General features: G+C 42.5%; 1 protein-coding gene across 2 annotated transcripts in view; it reads right to left on the reverse strand.

Annotated features, from left to right (window-relative positions):
• NYAP2 (neuronal tyrosine-phosphorylated phosphoinositide-3-kinase adaptor 2) overlaps positions 1 to 27,907 on the reverse strand; it is a 956,845-nt gene that overhangs the window by 284,496 nt on the left and 644,442 nt on the right. The window contains exon 5 of one of the 2 annotated variants that reach the window (XM_085634388.1): positions 25,691 to 25,855. The exons of the other annotated variant lie outside the window; for it this stretch is intronic. Coding sequence (XP_085490514.1) covers positions 25,691 to 25,855 — 165 coding nt within the window. The remainder of the gene's footprint in view (positions 1 to 25,690; positions 25,856 to 27,907) is intronic. 2 annotated transcript variants of the gene reach the window in all.

The raw sequence follows: 27,907 nt of genomic DNA on the forward strand, positions 1-27,907 counted from the left end.
AGGGTCAGTGTAGGGGAGAGGCCCATCTGGCTCCTGGGAAGAAAAGAGGCCGGGAAGAGGTTCACTCTCATCTTCCACCTCATCATCCATGACTAGGAGCATGTTTAACTTAGACCTCTCAAAGTGGGGCTTGAGGCAATCGACATGTAGAACCCTGAAAGGGTTCCTGGGAGTCTTGAGGTGACATCACTCTTGCACTCCTTCAACTCATAAGTCCCAGACAAGCGGTCTAGGGTCCTGGACTCTCCAGGCCCCATCACCCACACTTTTTGGCCAGGCTCAAACTCAACCAGAGTGGCATTGTGGTCACAACCCTGTTTCATGTCCTCATGGCTGACTTTTAGATTGTCCTGCACTTATTTCTGGAAGTGCTTCATCTGGTTACGGATGCCTGCATGTAGCTGCCCACATCCTGGGGGCCTTCCTGGAAGCTTGCTCCCAGCCCTCCTTCACCAGACTAAGAGGTCCTCTCACACAGTACCCATAGAGAAGTTCACAGGGGCTGAAGCCAACCCCCTTCTGTGGTACCTCCCTGTAGGCAAATAAAAGGCATGGCAAGAGGACTTCCCACTTCTGCTTCATGGGATCCAACAAGTCCATTATCATGCCTTTTAGGGTCCTGTTGAACCTATTAACAAGCCCATTGGTTTAAGGGTGGTAAGGAATGGAGAACTTGTAGGATACCCCATACTCTTTCCACATGGCATTCATGTACCCTGACATGAAGTTGGTACCATGGGCTGATACCACCTAATTGGGGAAGCCCACATGGGCAAAGATCCCCATCAGTGCCCTGGCCACTGCGGGTGCAGTCACTGTTCTCAGAGGGATAGCCTCCGGGCAACAGACAGCATGGTCCACCAGGACAAACATGATACCCATGGCTATCTTGCTGTGCAGAGGCCCAACAATGTTGATGCCCACCTTTTCAAAAGGGGTGCCAATGACAGGTATAGGTCATAGGGGAACTTTGTGCTTTCCTCCTGACTTGCCACTGGCCTGGCAGGTAGGACAGGACCTGCAAAACGCATCTGAGGCCCTCCTCCTTTCAGGCCAATAAAAGTTGGTGACAAGCCTGTCAAAGATCTTGTCCTGACCCAAATGACCTGCCAGGGGTACATCATGAGTCAGCTCCAGTAGGAAAGCCCTGTTGCACTGGGGGACCACCAACATGCAGGTTGCACCAGGCTCAGGAATCTTAGTCTCACTATACAGGGGACCATTCTCCCAGTAAATCAGTTAATGATCAGAAGTGTTGCCAGCTGCCTGGACCTTGGCCTCCTGACGTAGGCCCACAAGAGTAGGGCATTCCCTCTGCACCTTGCAGAATTTCTCCCTGGTGGAACCACCTTCCGGCTGCCACTTGGCCCGCTCAGGCAGATTCCTCAGGACGGCAGCATCCTCCCCTGTAGGCTCTGGGGAGTCCATCTCAGGGTCACTTCCTCCTTGACCATGAGAGTTTCTAGAGTGGGTTTTCTACACCCCTTGCCTTTCCTCTTCTTGGCAGGCACATTGGCCATTCTTGCAGGCACCACGTCCTCCTAATACTCAGGCTGCCGTAGAATGTGTGGTCAAGCACACTTACTCAGGCAACCCTAACATCTCCAACTAGAAACTGAGTTCCACCTCATTCCAGATGGAGTGATCCAAGTCATTACCAAGCAGACAATCCACAGGCATGGGTGGAGTCACAGTTACCCTCAAGGAACCTGAGACCCCCCCCCCCCCCCAACTCAGAGGGAACCAGAGCCACTGGATAGTGACTTTCATGGTTTACAGCTACAACAGCTTGGTGGAATGCATAGGAGACTACCTGCCTTGAGGTCACCAGAGTACATCTGACAGTTGTCATGCTGGCTCCAGTGCATCTCAGAGCCTCCACCCTTTGCCCATTAATGGTTATCCATTACCTATATTTCCTAGTATTTCTAGGCATGTGAGTTCTCTGCACTATCTCTCCATTACTCAGGGACATCAGGGTAACCTCTACTCTGTCCCCCATACTATCTGGGACACTCTACTCCTCAAGTGCTATACTAGCCAAATCCAGTGATTGCCCACGGTGGAAGGCTGTACCTACTTGGGACATTTGACACCCCCTTTGAAGTACCCTTCTGTTGCACTTATGGCACTCAGGGGTGCCTTTCCTGGTGACTTACTATCAGGAAACCATCTCTTCTTATTTTCAGTCGGGGATAGGAGTCCTGAACCATAGAACTAGTTTGGGCGCCTTAGAGAACTCCTTGCTTTTGTTTTTATATCCCCCTCCTTCTTCTGATGGGGACCCTGCCCACCCTTGTGGTGATCCCCCCTGATTCCTTCTTATGGACCCTGATGCTAACCCAGCTGTATGCGTTCTTAACAAGCTCCCTGGGGTAGGTCAAGTGTTGGCACAGATCTGCAAAACAAAGACTGAGCATTTTTCTCCTTTGGAATCAATTTGTACAGCCTCTGATAATCTTTTTCTTCACTGCCCTTCACCCAACCATCCAGTGCCTTGAAATATGAACCATCACAATCCATCTAGTTCTGTTGGGCCAGCTTCTGACTGTTCCTGAACTTCTGCCTACACTTTTCTGAGGTCAAACCATGCTTTCAGATAACAGACTCTTTCATGGGGGATACCTCATCCTGCCATCCTTCTCCAGGGCTAGTAGAGTGTCCCTCTCCTCGCTAGGGAAATGCCTTCGCAGACTAGCTCCTCAATCCTCCTCAGGGATTCTGTGCAGCAATAAGGCAATCTCATAAACCTCAAACCATGTATCAATAATGTCTCCTACAACAGAGTCAGGTACTAGACCTTTAGGAATGTTGACCCTCTTATCTACATAAGGCACTCAAGAATTGCTGCCACCATTACCGATGGACTCCACTTGCTTAGCTCTTAGTCTAGTTCTTTAAGATTTAGCTCATTGGCCATCCTTCTTTCCTCCATGGCAAATTTCTTCTCCTCTAAGGCTCTCTCAGCCTTTTCCTTCCACAGTTTTAATTCGGCCAGCTCCAACTTGAGCTTTCTCTCTTTTTCTCTTCCCTCGTGTCCTCCAGCTCCTTTGGGGACATGCCTCTGGAAGACACACTGCTTTCCAATGCTGGGAGTAGGTTACCCCCCTCAACAAACTGCCTTCCAAGATCCTTATGTTGGTCCTGCTCCAATTCCTCCTCATCATCCAACACTGCCCTCAAGGTCTTTAGGAGCATTGCGCTTTTTCTGCTCCTCTTAAAATCCAATACGTAGAACTTGAGATATTGAATTTTAAAGTTTTTAGGCAAAATAGCACCTACAAGCAGAAAGCGTTATTTAAGATATTTGGTTGCGCTGGACCGGTTCAAAGTCAAAAGTTCTGGTTAACCGGGATGGAGCATGGGCAGGCTTCAGGGACCCAGTTAGGCCCACTGAACCAAAGTCCCTTAAATCCAGTTTGCTGAGAGTTGTGTGGATCAGAAACAAGAAGCATTGCGCAGCTGAAGCAATGCGCTAATTCCCACGAGTGTCAACATTGAGGTGAGAGGTCCTGTGTGTCACCATCGAGGATCCTGTCAATGGAAGCGTGCATTGTGAATTTGGGGCGTCAAGGATACAGCACGCAGCTGGGGGAGATGCACTGGATCAGATGAGCTGTGAGGCTGCAATGTGGAGGCCAGCTCCAATAGTCAAGCTGCCCTCAACGAGGGATGCGAGACAGCCCTTGCAGTAGTGAAAACGAATTTAAGAGTTTTTCACTACCAGGACATGTAAAACGTAAAAATACACGTTCTGCTTTTTAAAATACATTTGCGCGCTGCCCTCTGGGCTGTTAAGGGGATGACTTATATGTATTTAAAGGGAAGGTTTCAGCTTGGCAAGAGGTTTAACTTGCCAGGTCAATATGGCAGTTTAAAACTGCACACATGCTCTGCAATGGCAGGCCTGTAACACGTTTAAAGGGCTACTCTAGTGGGTGGCACAATCAGTGCTGCAGGTCCACTATTAGCATTTATTTACAGACCCTGGGCACAGGTAGTACACTTTACTAGGGACTTAAAAGTAAATTAAATATGCCAATGGTGGATAAGCCAATGTTACCACGTTTTAGGGAAAGAGCAAACGCACTTTAGCACTGGGTAGCAGTGGTAAAGGCACAGAATCCTCATACCAGTAAAAATGAAGTCAGCAAAAACAGAAGGCCTGAAGGCAAAACGTTAGGAGAAACCAAGCCAAGGATGCCAGGTCTAACTCCAACGTTTTGCTAGATGAAACTGTAGTAGCAAAGGCTTACCTCCATACACATTGTGACTTCTTTTTCAAGTTTCAGGAAATTTGCAACACAAGTATCCTGAAAAAACAAAGCTAGATGATATTCACCCTTGCCCTTAAATATGATAGGGGGAAAAGTCTGTGATGTGGATCTCTGTGATACTCTACACCAGTTTATAGCTAATACAATAAAAAGAGTTAAAAAAAATAAAGTTAGTTGGAAACATGCCCAGTGAAAGCATAGTGAAAATTCACTTGCTTTAAAGTTTATAGGGTAAATTTTTCAGCAATAATTTTTTCAATGTAATTTTTGTATGTTGCACAATCTTCCAAATTTACAATTCTCATGAAATTCGAAGTTGACCATCTAAGGTCAATTTAAATTTATCACAACCCCAATTTCATGATCAATTTTGATATAAGTATTTATTATCAAGAAGCAAGAGTAATTTTAAGAAAACAAATAATGTCTCTAACATTAAGGTCCTCATTACGATGAGACTTGGAAAGCCTCTGACTGCGGGTCGGAGGCTTTCCAAGTCTCATTGCGGGTTTTACTTTAGACCGCCACATTACCATGCAGGCGGTCGAAAGTGAAACTGGCCAGTCATTCCGGCTGTATTCCGATGGGCGCAAGGAGCCTGTCTTATGGCGGAGGTCGGACCGTAATCCCTATGGACTGCGTTTCTGCCATAGGGATTACGATGTCGGTTTCCGACAGGCTTTCCATGCCAGGCTTTCTAACATGGAAAGCCTGTCGGAAAGTGACTCTGGGGGCCCCTAGCAGGGCCCCCTTAACCCTACAGCCTCCGGTTGGGGGCCGAGGGGGCAGGAGGTGCCTGCCACGTGGTGCATGGATGAACAGATTCTCCCATTTTTATATAGGAGCCTGTGCTATGGCCGGTTTACAGCTGCAGCACAAGGTCCCATAGAGAAATGGGAGTATGCGACCGCACCATGTGCGATCGCATTGTGATGCTGAAGTCGCGATTCCGCATTCACGTCCGCCCGACATCGTAATAAGGCCCTAAATATTCGTTGTATCATTCCATGCTCTTCTTTTCATAATACCAGCAATTGAAACCAGAGTTGAAGCAATCTTCTTTTCGTATTAGGATGCTTTAACAGATCATGTGTGAGACTGAAACTATACTTGCCATACTTGTTCTTGATGTGACTTCCTACAAAGCAACACTATTTTCAGTAACATAACAGTACACAGCAGGACATTAATGAACTGGTGACGTGAGTAATTGGCCTTAACGCAATAATGAGGTCTGCAGTAAGTCAGTGGTACTGGAGAAGTCTACACATTGGGATAAATGAAAGATAATCAGGGGATTTGGGATCAGAATTACAGATTCTCTTAGTAATCCCACATTATTCAGGAGACCCTTTTGGTCCCACACGTAAATAACCTCTACCTCCGCCTCCCTGGGGTTACTGAGGACCCCCCAGCTTTAGTGAGTTTGGAAACATGGAGGCATAATTTGTCTATCTTCTACAACACCCAACAGTTTTCCCCGTGTTGTGTTTTTTTTGAAGATCTTCCTTTCTGCTAATGTCAACTGAGCACGCCTTCAGTTTGATATTTTATTTTACATTTGTATAAAAATAAAAAAATTCTACTGCACAGTCAGAAGACATTCTGCACAGCCAAACGGTATATTATGAGATACCTTTTTTCTAATAACATTGTGCATTTTGTGTCGAGGGATAAAGGTGGATGAGGGGACAGATTAAACGAGTCTCGAGGCGCAGGCTTCAGGTCTGTTGTGCAACCCTTCTTCCCTTCCATAAAATGCACTGTGGTGTTTCACAAAGCATATCTCACAATAGAGCAGTGAATTTCCTTCACCATGGAACAGCAAGCAGAATGGTGTGTAATATCCATTCCTAGTGCATTCTGTAATGTGTTCTGGCATGGAGCCATATTACATCATTACACATTCCTCATAGAATATACACATTTCACATTCATCACATACATCAAGCATTTAGCAGGAAACTTTCCCTTTATGTCATGCCTAATATTTCTTCTATACTTCCTGACTTTTTCAAATATTACTGAGCATATTTACATTGTCCCATCATTCATTAGACAAGGTGATTTCCAACAAAAGAGTATAGCAGAGAGATGTGTGAATATGCATTTTAATGGAACCCCAGCTTTAGAATTTTCCAGAAGCTGCCAGAGGCTTCCTTTCATAGGTTTGATATTGATTTTATGTGGAAGTAGGTCAGGGCGGCTTTTAATTGAACATGCAATTTTCACTGACTGTAAGCAATGCATATTAAATATTAATATGGCAGCGTATGACTGCCTCGTCTTCAGGCGTGCAGCAACGCTACTTTCAGAAAGCCCTCGAATTCAGAAGCAGGGAGGTTCTGTTCACAAACACGTATTCTGCACTTTAATGTTTGCATGCACGTCATGTTTGCCGCGTGGGAGACTTCTGATGTGGCGTGGGGGGATTTTTAATGATGCCTGCAAGAGGATAACAGTGAACTTGCCCTCAACATGGGGTCATTTCATTTCAGGCGGGTGAGTCCATCGGTGAGGTAAGGCAGCCTGTGTAGCGACGCCACCAGCAGAGGGCAGGGAAGAGCATTCTGTTGCCGCTATGAGCTGGACAAACGACGCTGCTGCTGTGGGAGATTGCATGTAGAGTGTGAAAAGGAAAACATAATTTTAGCGTTAGACAACGACAATCTTTGTACAATGCCTGTCTGACAGGAAACAAAGAAAAGCAAAACTGGTCTGAAACCGGATTCCTAATACAGAATGTCGTCAATGTGGCAGAGAAGGTGTACTTTTACCATATATCTATTATATTGTGGAGAAGTGTAGCTCACTGGTTAGAGGAGGCATACCCTGAAGCAGAGATCAGACCCGGGACCTGGGTTCGATTCCCGACGCGGCAGGGTCCAGAGCCCAATTGTCCACGGACTCGATAATTCTCGCTTCGGTGCCCACTCTAAGCACGAGTTCACACTATGCAGCTCTGGGCAACAAGCCTGCTTAATCTCCACAACGGCCCCCCCGCGGCGGGATGCCTGGCTTTCACCTTGGGGATGCCCAGTACGGGTTATCTTACAGGGAAAAACCAGGACGGGTTCCCAATGCAAGCGCCAAGATGCCCGTAGGGTGATAGCTGTGCTCTATAAGTACATCAATCAATCAATCAATTACCTGGTGGTGCTACCAGAAGGAAATATTGTCGTCTTTGTAGAAACAGCATGCGGAGTAACAGTGCTTGATTTGTAAAAGAACAAAAAAAGTGACAGGGCTCTTGTCAGGATGCCACTGCAGCTTGCACCACACATTGGCGCTGCCAATGATAGTAAGTACACAACTACTAACCATCACACTACTACAATGGTGACAATTCGGACTATTCCAGGCCCCCACAGCCGTATGAATGGCTTGGGTGGAAGGTAATAGTCATGTTTAATGTATATTGAGTTTTATAATTAACTTTTGTGGTCATCTCTAAATTGGCCAGACTGCACCACCTTGTGGCACACTGTCAGAAGCTCAGTGTTGACAATTAAGTGCCGGTGTGGAACACTTGAAACCACCGACTCAAATTAAGCACCCAAACCACACTGTGCGAGGCAATGAGGTGCTGGTATCACCATGCGTCAGAACTGCTTTGGAATAACAATTGCACATAATTAAATCCGCATTGCCATATTTATGAGCAGAGAAGTGTTCCAGTTCTGTGACTATATTATTGGCCATGTGATAATTTAGCCTGAACTGACAGCCAGTTGCATAATACAAAATGATGAGCCCCAACCCCCCACTGTAGAATGTGGCGAGCCTCCTTATTTCACAGAAATTCATAGACTTTAGGCTGAATAGGGGGTCCCTGAAGAGTCGGGTCATCATGCCCCACGGGTTGCAAGAACCTGAGTAATACCCTCTGCTGACAACGTCCACTTTGCTACCAATATTAGGGTGTCTAGGGTCTATTATGCTATGCTGGCATGCTTTGTGAAGAGTCTCAGATCTCTATCCACTGTTGTGGACTACCTTTGAATAATACTCAATTGGCCAGTTGCAAGTGGTTTCAACTACATTGATTTGCAATCATATATATTAGGCCCAGGTGAAATTTAATTAACGGTGGTGTAATCTCATGCAATTTGCAGCATTTTGCGTTTTGATCGTTACAAGAAATACCTGAGATTACACCGCTATGTCACGTCAGAATTGAGATTTCATTTGGGTTAAAATCCTATTGCGGGAGCACAAGAAGAACGAACCGAACATGGACAGCTGCTGTTCACATCACATGCAAATTTGCACAGTTTTTTAGTGCAACATGCGTCTTCGCTCCAAAAATGAATGCCCGGACGTATTTGGCCTAAAATAGTAGTGCAAAATGCTGAAAGTGGCAGTTCACATATTAGCACATCATTTTGCATAATCTTTAGGGCATTTCAAGTATTTTCCGAAAAGAAAAGTATGTGAATTTTGCCCAGGCCCAAAAATATTTTTGCATCTACAGACATGCTTCTGAGCAATTTAGTAAGAAAACTCCTGTTTTTTTAAAAGTTGGATCTTGGAACTGTTGATTTGACTGTGAATGGATTTGGTCACACATCATATGAAACCAATATGGAGGCAGATTTACAAGCCCCTTCCACCACTTTTGCGTCATTTTTAACATGGGAAAAATTACGCAAAAGTGGCACAAGAGGCTTGTAAATCTGCCCCATGGTGTATTATTACCTATTAACAAATCTACTCACCAGGAGGGTTATGGGTGTTCTTTAATATGCTTGGCTGATTAAGTAGGATAGCACCAACAAACCTACAAGATTGTAGGAAATGAAAACTGTTACAGGTACATTTCTGAATGTGGAAACACATTTACTCCTGCCCATGGCTGAAATACATATGCAGGGGAAAATTGGGAGGAGCAGAGGACCCCTCCCCACCAAAAATCTATTGAAGTGTAGGGTGAAGGGTTGTTCCATAGTCAAAATTATTCTCTTTATGGAGAAGCTCACACAAAATTGTTATCAAATGCAGTTCCACTCAGGGTCACATTTAATAAATGCACAAATGAACCCTTGTTACATTTACAAAAGCAAAAATGTTTCTCATGTGAGTGACTTTAATTCATAAATATTTAGTGCTGACAATCTATGATTGTTGCAGCTTCTCTGGAGTAACCCTGCAATTCCCAGCAAAAAGTGTGAAATGTACATTTCTGGATTGCAACAGATATTTCCTAAGAGACGGAAATAGTTGGGTATGGCGAGGGTTTTTTTTGTAGCACAACGCTGCCAGGATTTCCAGCATTACCGGCAAAATACAGTTTGAACCCTGGAGCAATCCCATAAACAAAAGGGAACTCAACTAGATCTTCTGTTGTTAGGCAGCATAATAGGGTTACTAACTTAACTCACCTTATTGAGCATTCGCTCAATAAGGTGAGTTAAGTTAGTAGGTAGAAGTACAAGGTTAGGCACAGGGGCTGGCCATACAGCGGTGAGTTGGGTTCTGGTCCTGACCTGCAGCCAGACCCTGTGCCGAACCCCCTCTGGCATGCATGGCTGACTATGTGTAACACATAGAGTGTCATTTTAAACAACGCAGACATATGGTTTTGTCAAAAAATTACCAATAACTGTAATCAAATGTATATTTGAAAAATGAACATTTTGCAAAGTTTCATAAAATAATTTGAATGGAGCCTTTTTTTAAAGAAAACATTAACATGTCTTGAGTCTTTCTTCACCCATTTTTCAAGGTACAAAGACCTACCATGAAACCAACCACTAGAGGTCCCTGCACTCCAGCTGAAAAGTATACAGCTCCAGCTTCGAGTGCTTTAAAAAAACAATTGTAAGCTCACATTGGGTCATAAATTTAATGACTCAGAAGAAACACAGTTTTTTAGCACTTCGTGTACACTCCCCCCATATTCAAACATTTATACTACATCGCTTATACCATGTTAAATCATAGCATTTATAGAAATACTAATGACATCTCAAAGACATAATTTATGAGAACACTGTGCATGGTTGATGGGCAGTTATAGTTAATGCAGTGTGGCTAGCAAGTTCACGACACTGTGCAAGTTATAGTAATTTCATTTTCAACAGGAGTAAATTATAACTTTAAAGTATAACTATAAAGTTATAATCATAACTTCAGAATTTCTTTAGAATTTCTAAAGTTTTTGTAGTTTAACTTGGTTTTGTATAGACTTTCGAAATTCTAACTAAGCTTTATCCTTTGTTTTTTTTATCCATCATTGTTTTTGTTTGTATGTGTTCTAGAGTGGAGTGTTACTTGCATGTTGGAGATTGAGGTGGCATGTCATTAATTGGAGTGGCGGGTCAGAGAGTGGCATGGAGTATTGTACAGTGGAGTGGAGTGCCATGTTGTACAGGGTCATAGGTCGGACATGGTGCTGACGAATATAGGGGCGTAGAATGGAGTATAGTGTTTAAGAGTTGAGTGTCATGGAGTGGAGTGGTATGTTGTACTGTGGAGTGGCCTGCTGCAGAGTGTTGGGGCGTGGTATAGAATGAAGTGTCATGGAGAGGAGTGGAATGTCGTAGAGTGGAATAGCATCTCATAGAGTGAAGTGGCATGTCATAGAGGGTAGTGGCATGACGTACAGTGGAGTGGGGTGCTGTGTTGTAGAGTGTCATACAGTGGTGTAGAGTGGACGAGCATAGAGTGGAGTAGAGTGTTGTAGAGTGGAGTAGCGTAAAGTGGATTTTTGTGTCATAGAGTAGAGTGGAGTGGGGTGTCATAGAGTTGCATGACACACAGGGCATATGTACAAGCCCCTTTCGCCACTACAACATCACTTTTACCGACATTGTGGTGGCGATAGGGGCTGCTCCTTATGTACACTATCCTTAGCGTGAAAGGGGTGGGCAGTGGATGTGGCCATTCCACTGCAACACCCATTCATTTTGACGGTGCCCCCTATGTACAAGGGCAGTGTACACGTCAAGGCAGCGCCAAAATGAAGACCAGATGAGTCCTGGTCTTAAGTTGGCGAAATGAGGAGAAATGCATTATTTCTCCTCTTTGTTGCTTTTTCCATGTGTGCTGCCTTGTGCAGCACACATGGAAAAAGCAAAATGCCATGGTTTGTTTATGTACAGGAAGGTGTCCCTTCCTGTACATACACAATATATTTTTTTAAATGCCATTTTGTCACTTGCATGTGTGCTGCATGTAGTAGCACACATGAAAGTGACAGAATGACATTTTAGGATTGTTTATGTGCAGGAAGGGTGTAGTGAAAGAGGCGCCCTTGTGGTTTGGCACCCTATGATGACCTCCAACTACCACCATTTTAATTGAATTTAGTGTGTTATTTTACCCTAGCCTTAATGTAGGACGGTCCTGCATATGCCTGCTTCTCTTCTGTCTTGTAATCTTTCTGTCTTTTAGTGGGAGCTGTCACGGAGTAGGACAGTACTATTGGCTTTGACACGGCCTCATGTAATCTTGTTTTCTGACTTTGACTATTGGCTTTGACATGGCCTCATGTCATCTTGTTTTCTGACTTCAACTATTGGCTTTGACATGGCCTCACGTCATCTTGTTTTCTGCTTTTGACTATTGGCTTTCACATGGCATCATGCCATCTTGTTTTCTGACTTTGACTATTGGCTTTGACATGGCCTCATGTCTGGATTTGCCTTGCTGCTCGCACGTAGCTGCAAAGTGGAGAGGGCAGGTTTCTGCTCTTCACTTGTTTTTCGCTCCTCACTGACCAGAGTGAACTGGAATATGTTGTGGGAAGTGTCTGGGGAATGTACAACTCTGCCTCGGAGTCAAAATACGGGAGCTTGGTCAGCCTCTGTCTTGGCCTTGACACAGACAGGTACAGCCAGCTCAGTTTTTTCTAATGAGAAGGGGGCGAGGTTTTCTAGAAGCTTCGCCTCATGTTGAGTAATAGTATTAAAGCTGGGAACCTGCGGGTGCCAGGTGGAAGATCACCACAGAATAGACGTATTGCTGTGAAAGTGATGGAACTTGAGTCCTGATTGAAATTCCTTCCTGGGCTTTTGACGGGCTTCCCAAGCTTGAGTTGGCAAGGATGATGCAAATTCAATTGGTGAGGTGTTCCTAACCATTTTGTATATATTTTCTACTCTTTGCTACCTGTACATACTGCATTTTATTCTAATTGTTAATTGTAGTTAATTGATACTTGGGAATCTGCATTTATTGATATATTTGGCCTACCTTTTTAAACAGTGCATTAATAAACTTGTGTATGTTATTTTAAAAAGCACCTGAATTTGTCTTTTTGCCTCCAGAGTGGGAGTGTTGTGCAAACGTGTATTATTTAAAGGTGCAGTGGTAAATTAGCCTCCCAGGTGCAAATGCAGGGTTTGGGTGTGTCCTTTTAGTGAAAAGCACATTCATTACAAAGGGACACCTTCCTACACATGAACAATACTCCCATGCACGCAGACACCCATATATAGTGCAAGGGTGCCTGGTTGTCGCTAAGTTGCTAAACTTAGCGTCATCGCAGGGTGAAGCGCAAGGCTGCATCACATTCTTGTAAATATGCTGCAGCCTTGCGTTTCAGAAGTGTCGGAGCACAGAGTTAAGCCAAGGAGGCTAACGCCGCGCTCCGCCACTTTCTTGTACATATCGCCCACAGTGTCTTAGAGCAGAGTTGATTAAAGTGTTGAGAATGGAGTGGCATAGAGAGGAGTAGAGTGTTGTCGAGTGGAATGTCATAGAGTAGAGTGGGAAAGAGTGTTGTAAATAGGCATGATGTATCATACGGCGGAGTGCCGTGTCGTAGGAAGGAGTGAAGTGGCGTGTCATAGAGTGTGTGATACTGTGTAGTAGAGTGACAGAGAGGGGAGGGGCATAGAGTGGAGTAGTGTTGTAGAGAGGCATAGAGTGTTGCAGACTGGAGTTGTATACAGTGAAGAAGAGTATCATAGAGTGCAGAGGCATAGAAAGGAGTGTCATGCAGTGGCATAACATGGGATAACATTTTTTACAGTGGAGTAGAATGAAGGGGAGTAGAGTGGAGTAGCATAGAGAGGAATGATGTGTTGTACAGTGGAGTGAAGTGGTGTGTCATAGAGTGTTCGAAAGTGTTGTAGATTGGAGTAGTATAGAGTGGTGTTGTGTAGAGTAGAGTGTTGTAGAATCTAGTAGAGTGGAGTGGAACAGAGTAGTGTAGAGTGGAGTGGCATAGAGTGGAGTAGAGGAATAGAGTGGATTAGTGTGTCAGAGTAGGGTAGAGTAAAGTGGGGTATAGCAGCATAGAAGGAGTTGCGTAGAGTGGAGTAGAGTGACATAGAGTGGAGTAGAGTGTTGTACAATGGCATAAAGTGGAGTAGAGTTTTGTAGAGTGAATTTTATGGGCAAAAATTGGAATAGAGTGTACTAGAGTGTTGTAGAGTGGAGCAGAGTATCGTTGAGTGGGAGGGCTGAGGGATAAAACTTTGAGACATACATTAAGAGGATGTTTCATAAAATGTTGGGGGCAAATGAAACCAGATTGAAGTGGACAGGATACATAGAATGGTGGGTCTTGAGTCAGTAGGAATTACAGCTTTGAACAAACTAACGATGGCTCAATATTTTCGTCGAAGGGAGTAAATCATAGGCAGTGCCAAGAGGGTAGGGATCTTTAAGTTCAGGTGAAATGATCACACAGTATTAGACCTGTCTGCTTTAACATACCAGAAACACAAATTGTTCGGCCCAGCCACAAAAGTCCTGAGAGTAGACTCATTGTATAAGATAAGGACACCACTTCCAAATAATTTACAAAGGAAACAAACAACTCCATCATCTTAAATCAGACGTTCTGAGCATCATGAAAGGTTCTCAAGACGACACAGTAAATCAGTACAGTCTGAACTTAGAATCAGATCGATGACTCCTTTACAGATTTATGGACAATATTGGAAAAGAACAGGAATGTATTTAAGCTCTATTCTGAAGTCATGTGGAGGGAACAAAGAGAGATGATACATCAGGCAAAGATGACAGACTACCTTCTGCGTCCAGAGGTGAATGAAGATCACAGCCCACCTGAAATGGACATTAAGAAACAATGCTCATTTTTGCCTTTATTGATCCAATCATCTTGGGGTGGATGCCTCAAATGCAGGGATGGTGATTGTAAAGTGTCTTGTTCATGACTAAAAGGCACTAGTTTAGTCCTGTTAGGATTATATTTCCTGTAAATTTGGGGGGAGAGTTGGGCAAAGTGTAACTAGTGTTATACTCGAATGTTCACTTGAAGGGTGTGGAGGGGTTGGGAGAGGGTTGTCTGTGTTACAACTGAAGGTGGTGTGGTGAATCAAGTGATTATGGCTCATAAGAGTTCTCAGGGTGAGTGCTAATCTAGGCCGGGGAGACTATAGCACAATGGATGATTGTGTCAGGGTTGCATCACTTGGGTAGCGTAGCCCTGATGCAAAATCCTTTCTGACATTTACTAAGCCACGGCAAGCCACTTTGTGTGGCTTTGTGCGGTTTAATAAATGCACAGTAAGTGCAGCGCATAGCATTGACTTGTGTACTTTGCACTGGGTAGGCGTTCTATGGGTGGAGCATGGGCGTTCCCATGCATCCAACCATGGAGTTTGATGCAAACCCAGATTTTCAAATACTTGTAAACCTAGGTTTGCACCAAAACACTGAGGACTAACTTAGAGAAATATCTTTATTCCTCCTCAATCCTTGCACACATAGAAAAATGAGTAAGCCTCTAAGGATTGTGTTTCTTTAGGAAGCTATACCCACCTGCACAAAAACAATCCTCCTGGTAACGCAAGCACCCTTGCATCGTAGCGAAATGGGTGCCTGCATTGGAGCTAGGAAGCACACAGTGCACCAGTGATGTAAGAGAGCAGAAGTGAGCCATATTTCAGTAGATATGGCACATTTCTGCTCCCTCCCTTTAACACAACGCAAGTTCCTTTGCTGCACCGTGTTGCATGAATTGATTGTTAATTTGCCTCTTAGTGTACACTCCTAACATGGGTCTCAAACCCTTAATCAGTCCCAAACTTCAAATATTACTTTCATTATCCTCTCGACTTACGGTGGGGAGGGGCCTGGAACTTGCTATTGGCCAGTATTAAGGAGAAGACAAGACAAACATTCAGGGAGACCACAACACTGTTTGTCGATGGGGTGCAGTAGCTTTCAGAAGTGGGCCTAACTGAACTATAGAGAACATAAACTCCTGATCTGGTGGATTATACTCACTTTTTAGTGGGACATAAAATATATGTGCTGTGAACACGATTTTTATGGCTAGCCCTCTCGCCCATATGGTCACTGAGGTGGACCAGAGGGGTCATCAGAATATACTCCAGAGATGTGATTTGGAGACAGACCTGGGGACTAGGCAATGTACTCCTGTGTGAACTGGAATGCAAGACTAAGTAAATTTCTGAAAAAATGAAAGATGACACAATTTAAACCACTGATAGCAACAAGGTGGGATGCGTTAAAAGCTGTGGTAAAAGCATGCTTTTTAGCAGCGGGGGTAGGTCTTACGTGGATGAGGGAGGAAGTATAAACAAAACTAAAAGAGGAACTAAAAATGACTAAAACCTCACACAAAAACCCACCCTCAAATGACATGGTGCAATGTTTTTGAGCTTCAGTCAGCTTCAATTGCTGGACCTCAACAAACTTTAATACTCTCTCGGCAAGGTAGAGCAAAACCTTTATAAGGCAAGTAACAGGCCCAACGGGCAACTCGCCTCTAGACTTAAGGCCAAACATATACAATTATACATTGAATGCCTTAGAACTGTGAGAATTGGATAAAGTTGAAAGATGCCACAGGTTCTATCAGCAGCTGTATTACTCTAAACCTGCTGATATTGATCTGGTGGTAAGTGTAGGTAGAGCAAAAATTTGGAAAACCAACACCAGGGAGAAGCTGAGGAATTAGACCTACTTAAAATAAAGGAGGAAGCCATAAAGGCAATTAAAAGCCTTAGGACATTTAAGTCCCCCAGCCCAGGCATTTCACTTTAGTGAGTTTCAAAAGTTTATGGCCTTCCATGCTTGACATACTAACTAGACAATTTAACTCAATCTCCACCTAGGTGAGAGTTAGCCCCACATCAGTGGAAACTAGGATAAAAAGGTTACTTCAACTAGGAAAATATAAACGGGACCGTGGATCGTGTAGATCTATATATATTCTCAAATGCAGATGTCACTTTACAATGAGAATCAATGGAATCCTTCCACAGTTAATACACCCTGACCGGTCTACCTTTTGTGCAGGATGTAAAGTTAGTGACAACATTAAAAATTTAGCTTATCTTATAGCCATGACCCACAGGCTTCGAGGGACAGCTACGTTTCTCTCCTTAGACTTCTTCAATGTAGTGAATTTAGGCCTCCTGGAGGATGCAATGATAGTGCAATAGTTTGATCAAACCCTTATACACATGGTCTGGGCTAGCTACACCACACTAACTGGAGAGAGGCTGGATTAATAAAATAGCCTCTGAAAACGAAACGGTAGCAAGGAGGACAATACAGGGATACCTTCTCTCCCCAAATCCAAATTTTGTAACCCTTGGCACAAATGTTTAGGGATAAAAGGCATCCAATTGGGTCACATTTTATTTATAGTAACCATACTTACAGGTGAAAATTTGGATCTCTGTCCAACCTGGCAATATCATTCCCTGCCCTGCTGTATGTAATCATCAGTTCAGGGCCGTTTATGGATTCAAGATAAATATATCCAAGTCTGAGGCCTTAAGCCTTACATTCACCTCAGGAACAATCCATTATCTGCAGGTGTCCCTGCCTATCATGTGGAGCACCACTTCAGTGAAATATCATTGAATTATTCCCACAACCAATTGCCAAGATTTAGAAGTAGTTAAGTATTCTCTTCTCTGCTTCTTGATTCCAAAAGCCCTACAGTGCTGGTATAACCTACTACTTTCATGGCTCAGATGTTTGGTGTGTGGTAAAAATGATTCCCCAGCTAAGGATTTTGTTACTTTTTCAGGACCTGAAATGTTTCACTATATGTTTCACTGTATAGGAAAAGGGAAAACTCTATAAAGAGTGGAGGACTGGATATACCAGACTTCCAATCCTAATAAACCCATGCTCAGCTGTGGTTCATGTGGGACAAGGTGAGGAGGAAGACCAATCATTAGAGGTGTTGCTGAACATAACACACACACCACCAATGATATGGAACCTATAGTTGGTAAAAAAGTGTGACAGGGAAATCATGGGAAAGAATTTGGTTGGGCATATTGGACGCTTCAGGAGTGAAGAAAGGTTTATTGAGTTAACTATTTTCTTTTTACCCCACTTACTGGAAATTAAAATTTTTAACCATGGATGGAGAGGGAGACTATTCATCAATGGGAACTAAACAGATTTGCGAAGTTGGTTGATGTATTTATTAACGGAACCAATAAACCAATCAAGCAAGTAAAACTAGACCATGGCCTCAGGTACAGCAAGAGATTTCAGCACACACAACTATCTCATGGGGACCTCAGACACTCAGTGCAAGGGTGACTAAAAAGTTAACACCCTTTGAGGACTTCCTACAATCAAACACATCATAGCCAAAATGTACCAGATAATGAGACTGGATTAGATTCGACCATGGTGGAATTTCCAGAGTTCAGGGTTAAGGGATTTAAACATCATCCTATTGGAGGAAAGTGGGTGAATGTAATACAACGCTCTCTCAAAGGGGTCTCTAGTATGGGAGGTACTGGGGCAAGCTTGAATCTATTGCACCATTGGCATTACCCCCAGTTGAACTACACACCATAGATGACAGGTGTCCAGACATGCTGGATAGGCTATGGGGAACAGGGCCCTTTGATTCAAATTCTATGGCACTGCAGAAAGATAAGACATTTTTGGGGATGGGGCTCTGGAGGATATAGCACAAATCACATGCTACATGGTTCCCCCATCAACCCTGGCATTTTGTTGAGTTTGATGTCAAAAATTATTTTTTACTTGAAAAAAGGCACTAGAAAAACTGCACTGTTGCTGCTTCTAGTAACCAAACGGATGGTATGGGGGAAATGGAGTAAAGCACACTAACTGACAGTGTTAAATTAGTGCAGTAGGTTATAGTGAATAGTGAGGACGGAAACGTGTCAAACAATCAGACAGGGCCTGAGTAGGATTTTTTTGTATAGTGGGGGATGCTGTTGGACGTTTTCACACAGGATTTCAGCAACTCAACTGTCAAAGAACACCAAATGATCTTCGGGTCATTCGTGTGAAGTTGACAGGAGGAGGGGACTGTGGTTGAGATATCTGGAATCCTTTAAAACGCACTTGGAAAATCCCCATAAATTGAATAAGGGAACGATGTGCTTTACCCTGTTGCTTTTCCACCCTCATCTGTGTGGCCTATGATGAAACAATCTGGATCTCTGTAGAGGGAGGGGTTAAGGATGGAGGGGAGGCTGTGGGCTAATTGTTTATTCATGAAAATTCATTGTTGGCTGCAAGCTTATTGAAAATCTAATTACATGTATAGAGAACTAAAAGAAATTACATTATAGTCATTCCATCTCTTCTTGTGCAAAAGTGAGCACCCATACAACACTTTCCATGAAAAAAAAACTTTTCAAGCCATTTGATATTATTTGCACCCTAATACTGCTGTGTTCCATCGCCTTATGACTTCTTCATGGTTTTGGACAGCAGCAGCTTTCCAGAGCATAGAAAAAGTGCATTTCTCACCTTGCCATATAGTTTTTACAAGAATATTAAGATAAAGAAAAACCCATGAATAGCAAATCAGTATCGAAATAATGGGATGTAAAGGACAAAAAAAAAATTACGTTGACTCCTGAAAGCAATGTACCCAATTAAAAGAGACTATATCACAGTCACTCCACCTTATCTTTTGCAATGCAGTTTCCCACCTCAAAGCGTTCTTTGATTAAATCTCTTATGATTAAAGCTCACTACAGTCCACTGTCAAGTAAAAGTTTGTGGTACATTGTGTCTGGATTTTTGTCTTATTCACAGTTTGATAGAAACATAAAATCCAGGTCTCACCCTTTTAGGTCTATCGCTTTCACTAATCACGGTTGAGATACTGTATCTTCTGTTCATATTTTCACTCTACAATACAGTGCTACACTCCACGAAAATATAATAAACATGTTGAAAACTTTGTTCAGATAAAGTTTAAAACTGTAAAGCAAGAAAGATCTTAGACTTACAAACATTCCCTATCTGTTTATTGTCCCAAAGAAGCTATTCCTCTTGCGGTAACTATATATTTTATCATTCAAGAAGAAATAAAGTCATGAATAATGTCTGAGCTTTGCTGCTTCTGATGGGAAAGTGTTTGCATCTTTATTCATCATTGATGTTCTCTGGCATGTTTACCTAATCTGCAAGAAAATTATCTTGCAGCTGTAGTCAGCCTGTCATTCATTACCTTAGATAACCTAATTTGAACAAGCACAACTATTGTTCATTAAGAATAGCAGAATCTGTCTCTACCCTTTGAAGAAATGGCTTAAAACAACTTATTTCCACCACTTTTCCCAGCATTTTCCAATTTTCTTCACTAAAGCTATACATTTGGTCTTTTTTGTATTATTTTCGTTTGTATATATTAGAAAAATAACTTCTCAGAAAATGAGTTTGATGATTACATCAAGGTGTCTTTAGGCTTTCCTGCGGACGGATTAGGAGGACATGGCTGACAGGGTATTGTATTGTAGTGAACATTTATATAGCGCTTTATATCATGGCAAACCTATTGTTGTCTTTGGAGCAGCTTCTAACCTACTCCAAAGACAACGGTAATTCATCCATAATTTAAAGCAATATATAAATGTCCGCTACTCTATGCGTGGTTTGTGTGTGGGGTGGGTGATCTTTAGGGTGATCCGTGTGGGGAGCGAGTTCCATGCTTGCGATGCAGAGTGCCTTTAAGGAGGTATGTATTTTAAAAGGGAACCAGTGAAGGGTTTGGAGGGTGGCAGTGGTGTGCTTGCCACTTCCGAGCTGTGGAAGCTGCGTGGCCACTGGGTTCTAGGTGTGCTAGAGCCTACAGAGGAAAGGTAAATTCTGGTGGTGAATTTGAGGTAAATGAGGACCAAGGCAATGATGGATTGAACCCTTGGGAGTCACCCAATGGAAGACACCCACTTGGCTTTGTTGGTAAATAAGTATGGTTTAGTTAGCTCATTTACTTCTGACAGGAAAGTTAGGTGAGAATCCTGGATTACCACTAAGTTCTAGACTTTGGTGGTGGTGATCCTAGTTTGCAGGCTAGGCAGTGGTGGGGTGTTGTGACAGTAGATTCTTGTGGTATGCCTGTGTCCGTAGTAAACAGAGAGGGCACGAAAGGAGGATGGGTAACTATGGGAGCACTTTCATGAAGATGAGGTCCCCTTCAGAACAGTACCAAGGATGAGATAATAAGGTGTGGTGGTGGGCTGCACCAGAGACCAAGGCGAAGTCCTGTCACTGCAGGGCAGCAAATTAACTTGAAATCATTCCTTGTGGTAGTTAAAGAATATTCTGTGCCCCAACCTGGTTAGAATCATGCTTGGGGGTCTACGATTGTTGTTTTTCGAGGAAACTGTATTGCTTGGTGAAGACTGACCTACTGATTAGTTTGCCAAGGAATGGTGCACTAACGGACAGTCAGATGTTGGAAGGTGGCATGTTAGAAGTTGTTATGACACCCGGGTCACCTCACAGAAGCGAGACTTCCCTAGGATGAGGACCTGTTTAAGAGTTTAATTAAAATGCCCTGCAGAGAGAGAGAACACGTGACAAATCCAGCTCAGGAGCTATGGAAACTTGTAGAAGTGGAAACAGACAGTGGACCACCAAGGGCGCAACTACAGCAACATTTTGGGGGGTGGGGGCTACTAAAAATTTCGGGGGGGGCTAATTCTTCCAGCAATAGGCAGAGTGGAGATGCAGGGGGCTCTAAGAAGGGGTGAAAAACAACAGAGCCTCGTTAACAAGTAAATAGTCTTTTAAATACCTGTGAAGCACTCAGGTGCAGCTGCAATAAGATGGACGCCAGACCAGCCAGCCCACAACATCTCAAAAACTGTTTGTGTGTGTGCCCGGGAAGCTGTCTCAGCCTAGGCTGACACACACAATGGGGGGGGGGGCTGAAGCCCTTTCAGCCCTATGGGCGTTGCACGCCTGTGGACTACTGACTTGCAATTCTAGCTCTTACTTGGCGAGATATTAGATATCCTTTGTTACGAACTTTCTAATTTCCTATAACCTCCATTATGGTACCTAATTGTATTGTTCCACTCACTTTAGAAAAGTCCACGGCTATGACCTAGCTACATGTGACTTTTCTCCTTACCTTGGAAGGTTTTGTTCAAAGATCTCCCCCATCTTTTGTTTCGTTTGAACAAGGGAGAGAAGACACCAACGGTATTGGTGGCCAGTTGTCTGAAGAGGAGTCTCTTCTAGAAAATATAAAATATTAGATACTCCCAACTATTGCATATTGCACCTATCAATCCTCATCCAGAAGGACTACCCCAGGAGATTAGATTTTGCACTGAAATGCGAAATTTCAGATAATAATATATACAGATTTACCTAAACACAATTGATTCGAACAAAAGATGTTTTATCGACCTCTTAAAAATTCATTTTTTCAAATTGATTTCACACCACGTTTTGAATATGCCGAAAAATGTTAGGTAATTTGAAGTCACCACCTTCGAGACAAGAAATGTGACTTGGTGTAATCTCCAGTATGGCCAGTCTAGGGGCTCAAGTGCTGAATGTGAACGGTTTATTTTACAACATAAAGGCACATGAAGACAATAAGAAATGCGTGCTTCAGTCTCCACTTAAAATACATTGTGGCAATCTATTTTAATGACTTCATTTTACGCATGAAGCATCTTTTCTATTTTGCATTTTCTAAACAATATTATATGCACAGCCAGTGGAAGTCTGCCCCAAAGCCTGTGTCCTTGTGTTAACTTTGAGGCTTGTTGCAATTCATGTTTGGTAAACTGCAAAGTAAATACAAGCGGATTGAGTAAAAAGCAGACGGAATATCTGTACAAAGTGAAAATGTGTACAGAGCCAGCAGAATTCAGCGGTCAAACATTAAAGGAGAAAGGTTCCCATAACATAAAACTTCAATGTATTCTCATCTAAATGTCCTTATATATTCTATATTTTATCGAGTGTCCTTAAATTGCGAACTACAAGTAATAATGCATTTAATTTCTCTTTGTTAAAATACATTTCATAAATGATAAAATAAAATTCCCGCATTCCCATTTGACGTCATCAAATGCCTCCCTCTATACCTTCTGATCTTTAAGCAGTATTCGCTCAAACCGTCTTACCTAAGCTAAGGGTCCACCTGTTTTTGATGTGTCCACTTCAGTATGTACATGCTCAGTTTGAAAATATGCTCATGGTGCTACATCAAACGCGTCATCTCAGGGTTTTACATTTTCAAGGTTAAATATATTTTGAAAAGTGTATACAAATGTAGAATGTGGCATCTCACACTTTTCTCGATATGTTCTGGTGTTTCCTGCAAAGAGATATGCAGAATGATGGAATTGGTGCCCACATTCTCCAGATACGGGTCAAATTCTCATGGGTCTGCATGGGCACGGGTTTGTATTCGTAGCACAGAGACCTGTGTTAGGGTGGTAGCATTTTGGGGTGGCATACCGACCTTCTACAACATGCATTTGTTACGGTCATAATATCCAATTACTAAAGCGTGCCTGTTATTGTTTGCATTTCTCTTAAAAAGGAGGACAGGATATTCAAGAATCTCACCTTTTTTTAAACAAAAAAACCGTTCAGGACAACAGATTTAGACCCTTAACAGGTTCTGCTCAATGTGTCCTTATTCAGGTGGGCTTTCTAGAGCAACATTTCTAAACATTTTACAGAGTGGGCTGCTTTCAGTTACAGTCACCAACAGAAGACATCCAGAATGTTCCTTTGTTTGATGACATCTGCTAAGGCTTTGAGACCTATTGTGACATCATTCGCACAATGGCCCCCCTAAGGGCCTCATTTCAGTACCCTGTAATTCCAAAGTGGCTCGTACGGGGAGTCACTGGCCCCATCGAAAATACAAGATCTGTGGGAACCTACAGACTAATGCAATTCACACACACATTTGACTGCTGACAGCAACCACAATCTCCAGGTGAATCTCTGTGGTGAAATATGAAATTACTGGGGTAATCAACTGTGGTATTCATCATTCCCCAGTAGTTCCTTTTTTCTGAGGGCATATAGTCAAGCTACACCTCCTTATCCCCCTGTCTCTTCCCCCAGGTATTATATTTACCTCTGCTCTTGGTCACTCCATTGCCAAAGTGCACAAGAGGAATGCCGGGACAAAAACAGGGCACTCATAATGAGACCACTTTGATATGGACACATTCTCAACACTGTGAAGAGAAGGGAGTTGATCAACAAATATAGTATATGTATATATGATATATGTACTAATAAAATATTTTGAACATTAAAAAATACCAAGCATTTGCAATGCAATCGGTCTCGCCTTTGGGACCTTATATGCAGCGCATTAGCCTGGGTGCTGAAACATCTACTGTTCTTTAACATGGAGTGAAAGTAAGCACCAAACTGCGTGACACGCCAGGTATGGGATCACAGGGATATAAATATTGCCTTTCAGCAGGAAATGGTATAGTCCAAAACTCTGTTTTTAATAAAAAATTAGTGCCTTTGGTGGTCATATCACTGAAAATACAAGATTTGAAAAAAATATTATTGTCTACGGGTGCTCGCGGAAGACAATTTCTATGGACTGGAATCTAGAGAATGCTAAAGTGATTCTGGTATTTTACTGACCTCTGCTGGTCGTTTTCTATCAAGAAAGTTAAATAAAGGCAGTTGCCAGAAAAAGAAAAGTCCCTCAGCAGAAAGCAATTCTGGTATTTTACTGACCTCTGCTGGTTGTTTTCTATCAAAACAGTTAAATAGAGGCAGTTGAACAGAAAAAAGTCCCTAAGCGGAAGCAGACAAGTCCTAGTGCTGATCTACAGAGCCCACAAAGTACATACACATATAAGAATATAATAAGTATATAATAAAGTATATACAAGAGGTCTGGAATGCTCGACTTAAATATGTAGAGGGTCCACCTCAAGCCGAAGCATAGCTTGAGCTGGATCAATAATTATTCTCCATTAGTAAACCCACGTTTAGCCTTATAGGTGCTATGCAGAATAGTTCATTGTTGAATATTTTTAATTTTCTAATCTTTAAGCAACGAGCACCCTTTGTCAGGGCTCAAGGTTTCCTTTCATCTGTCCTCTACTCGTCCAGAAAAGGTACCCATACGTCATCATTCCTTCTAGCGCCAATCTTGCTTTGGATTCTGGTTAAGAGGCAGCTAAAAAACACTGTGTGAGCAATATTTTGAGTACATCTGCTCCTCCCTGACAATCACAGCTTCTAAGTGTTACCCTCTTTGTAACCATACTCCCTAAAATGCAAAGATCGTTGTCTTCATATCGGGCAATTCCTATAAAGAGGATGAGTAGGATTGCTGGATGATAGGCAGTCTGGCTAGGAGCTGATTCCTTGTCTGGTGGTGTCTAGAGTAGGTGGTGCACATCTCTGTGAATTAAGATTTTAGGAGGGTTTTTTAGGCCAACTGCTGTTAGTCGCTAATGAGTGATGGGAACACTTGCATTGCATTGATACAGAAGGCATTGTTTGTTACCGGGATATCTGTCCGAGGCATCGATATAGAGGATATTGTTTGTGACCTGGATAGATGTTGTTTTTGTGCTGCACTGTGGCCTGAATCTGGACTAGTAGATTGTTATTGTTGTTGTGAGCTTGCAGTTGTACTACTGGCAGCAGCATTTAAAAAGAACCATTCCTTGTCTAAGGAACAAGCTTTTCATGTTGTATTTACACACTTGTCAAATTGTTGTCCTAAACACCAACTGCAAGATGTTAAAGTGTTGTTTAATTACAGGAAAGGCTACACATCATATACCAGCTGACTTTGAAACGGGGCTATAATAGCAACACATTGCATGTCTCAAAGTACCTGGAAAGAAGGTTTTAAAGCCTTTGTCTGCCAATCTGTGTACATATGCATTGAGCTATAAGATTCAACCATCAATCATGAGGATAAGATTAGCATACACTCTTTGAAGATGGCAACCTTATCTAGTGGCTAGGCGGGTGATAGTTTTTAAGCAAGTTGTACCAATTACTATGTACAAAATAAATGGAAGGAGGCTTAGCATCAACAATCATCATTATAATTGGTTCACCAAACTTTTCATGTTAGGGTCAGGTGGATCACGAGGGGAAAAAGGATGAGGGGTTATGCTGCTTAGTTTCAGTGCAGCGGAATGTTTCTTTAGTGGACACAACGCTAAGAACTAAAAGGTGTGGGTCAGTCCACTTACCCATAATACCATATAACTTCTCCCGCACATCACCTGCTTTGTGGGCTTTTCTTTTGACACTCTGCATGCATAGAGTATCTTGATGAGGCAAAATGTCAGATTTATGTCGCCCCTGCCTTCTGGTCCTCTGTCTGCTGCTGCTACTGCTACTGCCACTGTCATCAGCTGGGAGGAAGGATATACAGTAAGATGTTATACAAGGATAGTAGACAATTTGTTTCCTGACTCACTGGTTTCTAGTTATTGCCCATACATCACCCATTATAATCAATGATACTTTATTTCAGGATCATACATCCTTTAAAATCCACTTTATTAAACATAAAGTTGTAAGCATATCCCATTCAATTACCAGATATAATCAGCTGAAAAATGTTTTTGAAAATGTAATAATGCAAAAGCGATATGTTTCAAAGTTTTATAGCAACGCCCATTTCAAGACCCACAAACTGTAGGAGACCTCTTGACATCTCATTCGCCCCATTGATACCTGGGAGAATGTTGACTGACATGGGCGAGATAGAAATGCACATCTGGTTCTGAAAATGCCAAAAGACCCCTTCAAGGCACCGGCTTACAACACCCAATTATGGGGAATGTGAATGGCAATCATGGAGTGGATTATACGCACGATTATGTGGGAGCATAGAGGAAATGAAGCATAGGAAGGGATTAACTGATCCCCTTGAGTTTCACAGGTGACCAGAAGTGCAAAGCAAGGGACACTCCAGGAAAGCATGAAGGAAAAAGTATTACCAAAATGTTGAAGAGGGTCTTTTGAATGACAAGATGCAGGGAAGTACAGTTTTCTGTAATGTTTATCAGCACACATACTCCCAACTAACTTCAGTGAAGTTCCAAAACTTGGATTTTTTAGCTATTTATCAATTTAATTATGGTACTATCATGTGTTTTCTGACACCAATGCATTTGCAAAGTTAACATAACTTTTTAGAATGTCCACATTAGCTGGTCAGCCCTTATACACAATATTTTAATAAATGATCACCAAAAAGACAGAAATTGGTTACATAGGATTTGAGCAAATCGTTGTCATGTACAATTGACAATTGTCAGTGTACAGTCTTAAACTGCTGCATCTGATTTTCCTTTGGCAACTCTTTTTCGACAAATGCAGAAAAGGCGGAGAACATGACACCATTAACATGGACCATCAGATTGTATGATTGGTAGATTTCTAAAGCTCCTTAGATGTCCATTTTCAAGGGCTAGACAAGTGGAATAAAAATACATTCTTTCTTCATGGAAAGGAGACATCGTTATTTTAGAGTTCATCTTGTTTTCATTCAAGTTTCTTAAGTTTATTAGAAATCAACATTTGATAGTAGCTTTTTAAAAAGACAACAAAACTCACAAACACATCTCATCAGATAGGTAATAGGGACAGTTCATATTTCAAACCAATTTCACAAAAGCATTTCTTATTTAAACCTTTAAAATCTTTTGTAGAAGTTGCATTATAAATAAAGTCAAAAGCCTTTTTCAGAGTCCCTATAATATTTTTGATAAACAGTCTACATATAAATCTTCATCTATTGTACTTTAGATCGGAATCTATAAAAACGTACACATTTTCTTGGACATGGACCAATTTCCTATGTAAAATACAGACACTTTATTGTATGGGGTTTTGTATTTGTCAGCCCTCTATACAGAAGGATGACCACCTATTAGTAAATTTGCACACAAAAAAAACACATTTAGGTTCCTAAATCATTTTCAAATTAGAATACATCCAGATTCTAAAGTTTAACTCCAAAAATCTTACAATCGCGCTATAATTTGACAGTGCAAACAATCTGCCCCGTTGCTGTGTAAAACACTTATTTCCATTAAATTGCCTTTACAGTCAAATACCTCTAAAGCTGCAGGAACATGTTTAGTGCACATGCCCATCACACAAACATCTAAATTCACACCTAATTTAGATTAGGGCCACCCAAAACAGACATGTGCACTCCCCTGTTCTCCATGCAGGCTGCATTCCAGCCTGCATTTAGAACACGCCCACCCCTCCAGGCCCTGGCTGAGCGCTGTGTCACAGGGCTCAGACCAATCACAATGCTCCATTGGAGCACTGTGATTGGCTCAGGGGTGGGAGCAGGACCCAGCGGCGGCAAGGTAAGCTTTATTTATTCTTATGTATTTTTATGCAGCCCACGGCCGCAAATCCCCCCCCCCCGCGAGCCATGCCAG

This window comes from Triturus cristatus, chromosome 11, assembly GCF_964204655.1.
Source record: "Triturus cristatus chromosome 11, aTriCri1.1, whole genome shotgun sequence".
NCBI lineage: Eukaryota > Metazoa > Chordata > Amphibia > Caudata > Salamandridae > Triturus > Triturus cristatus.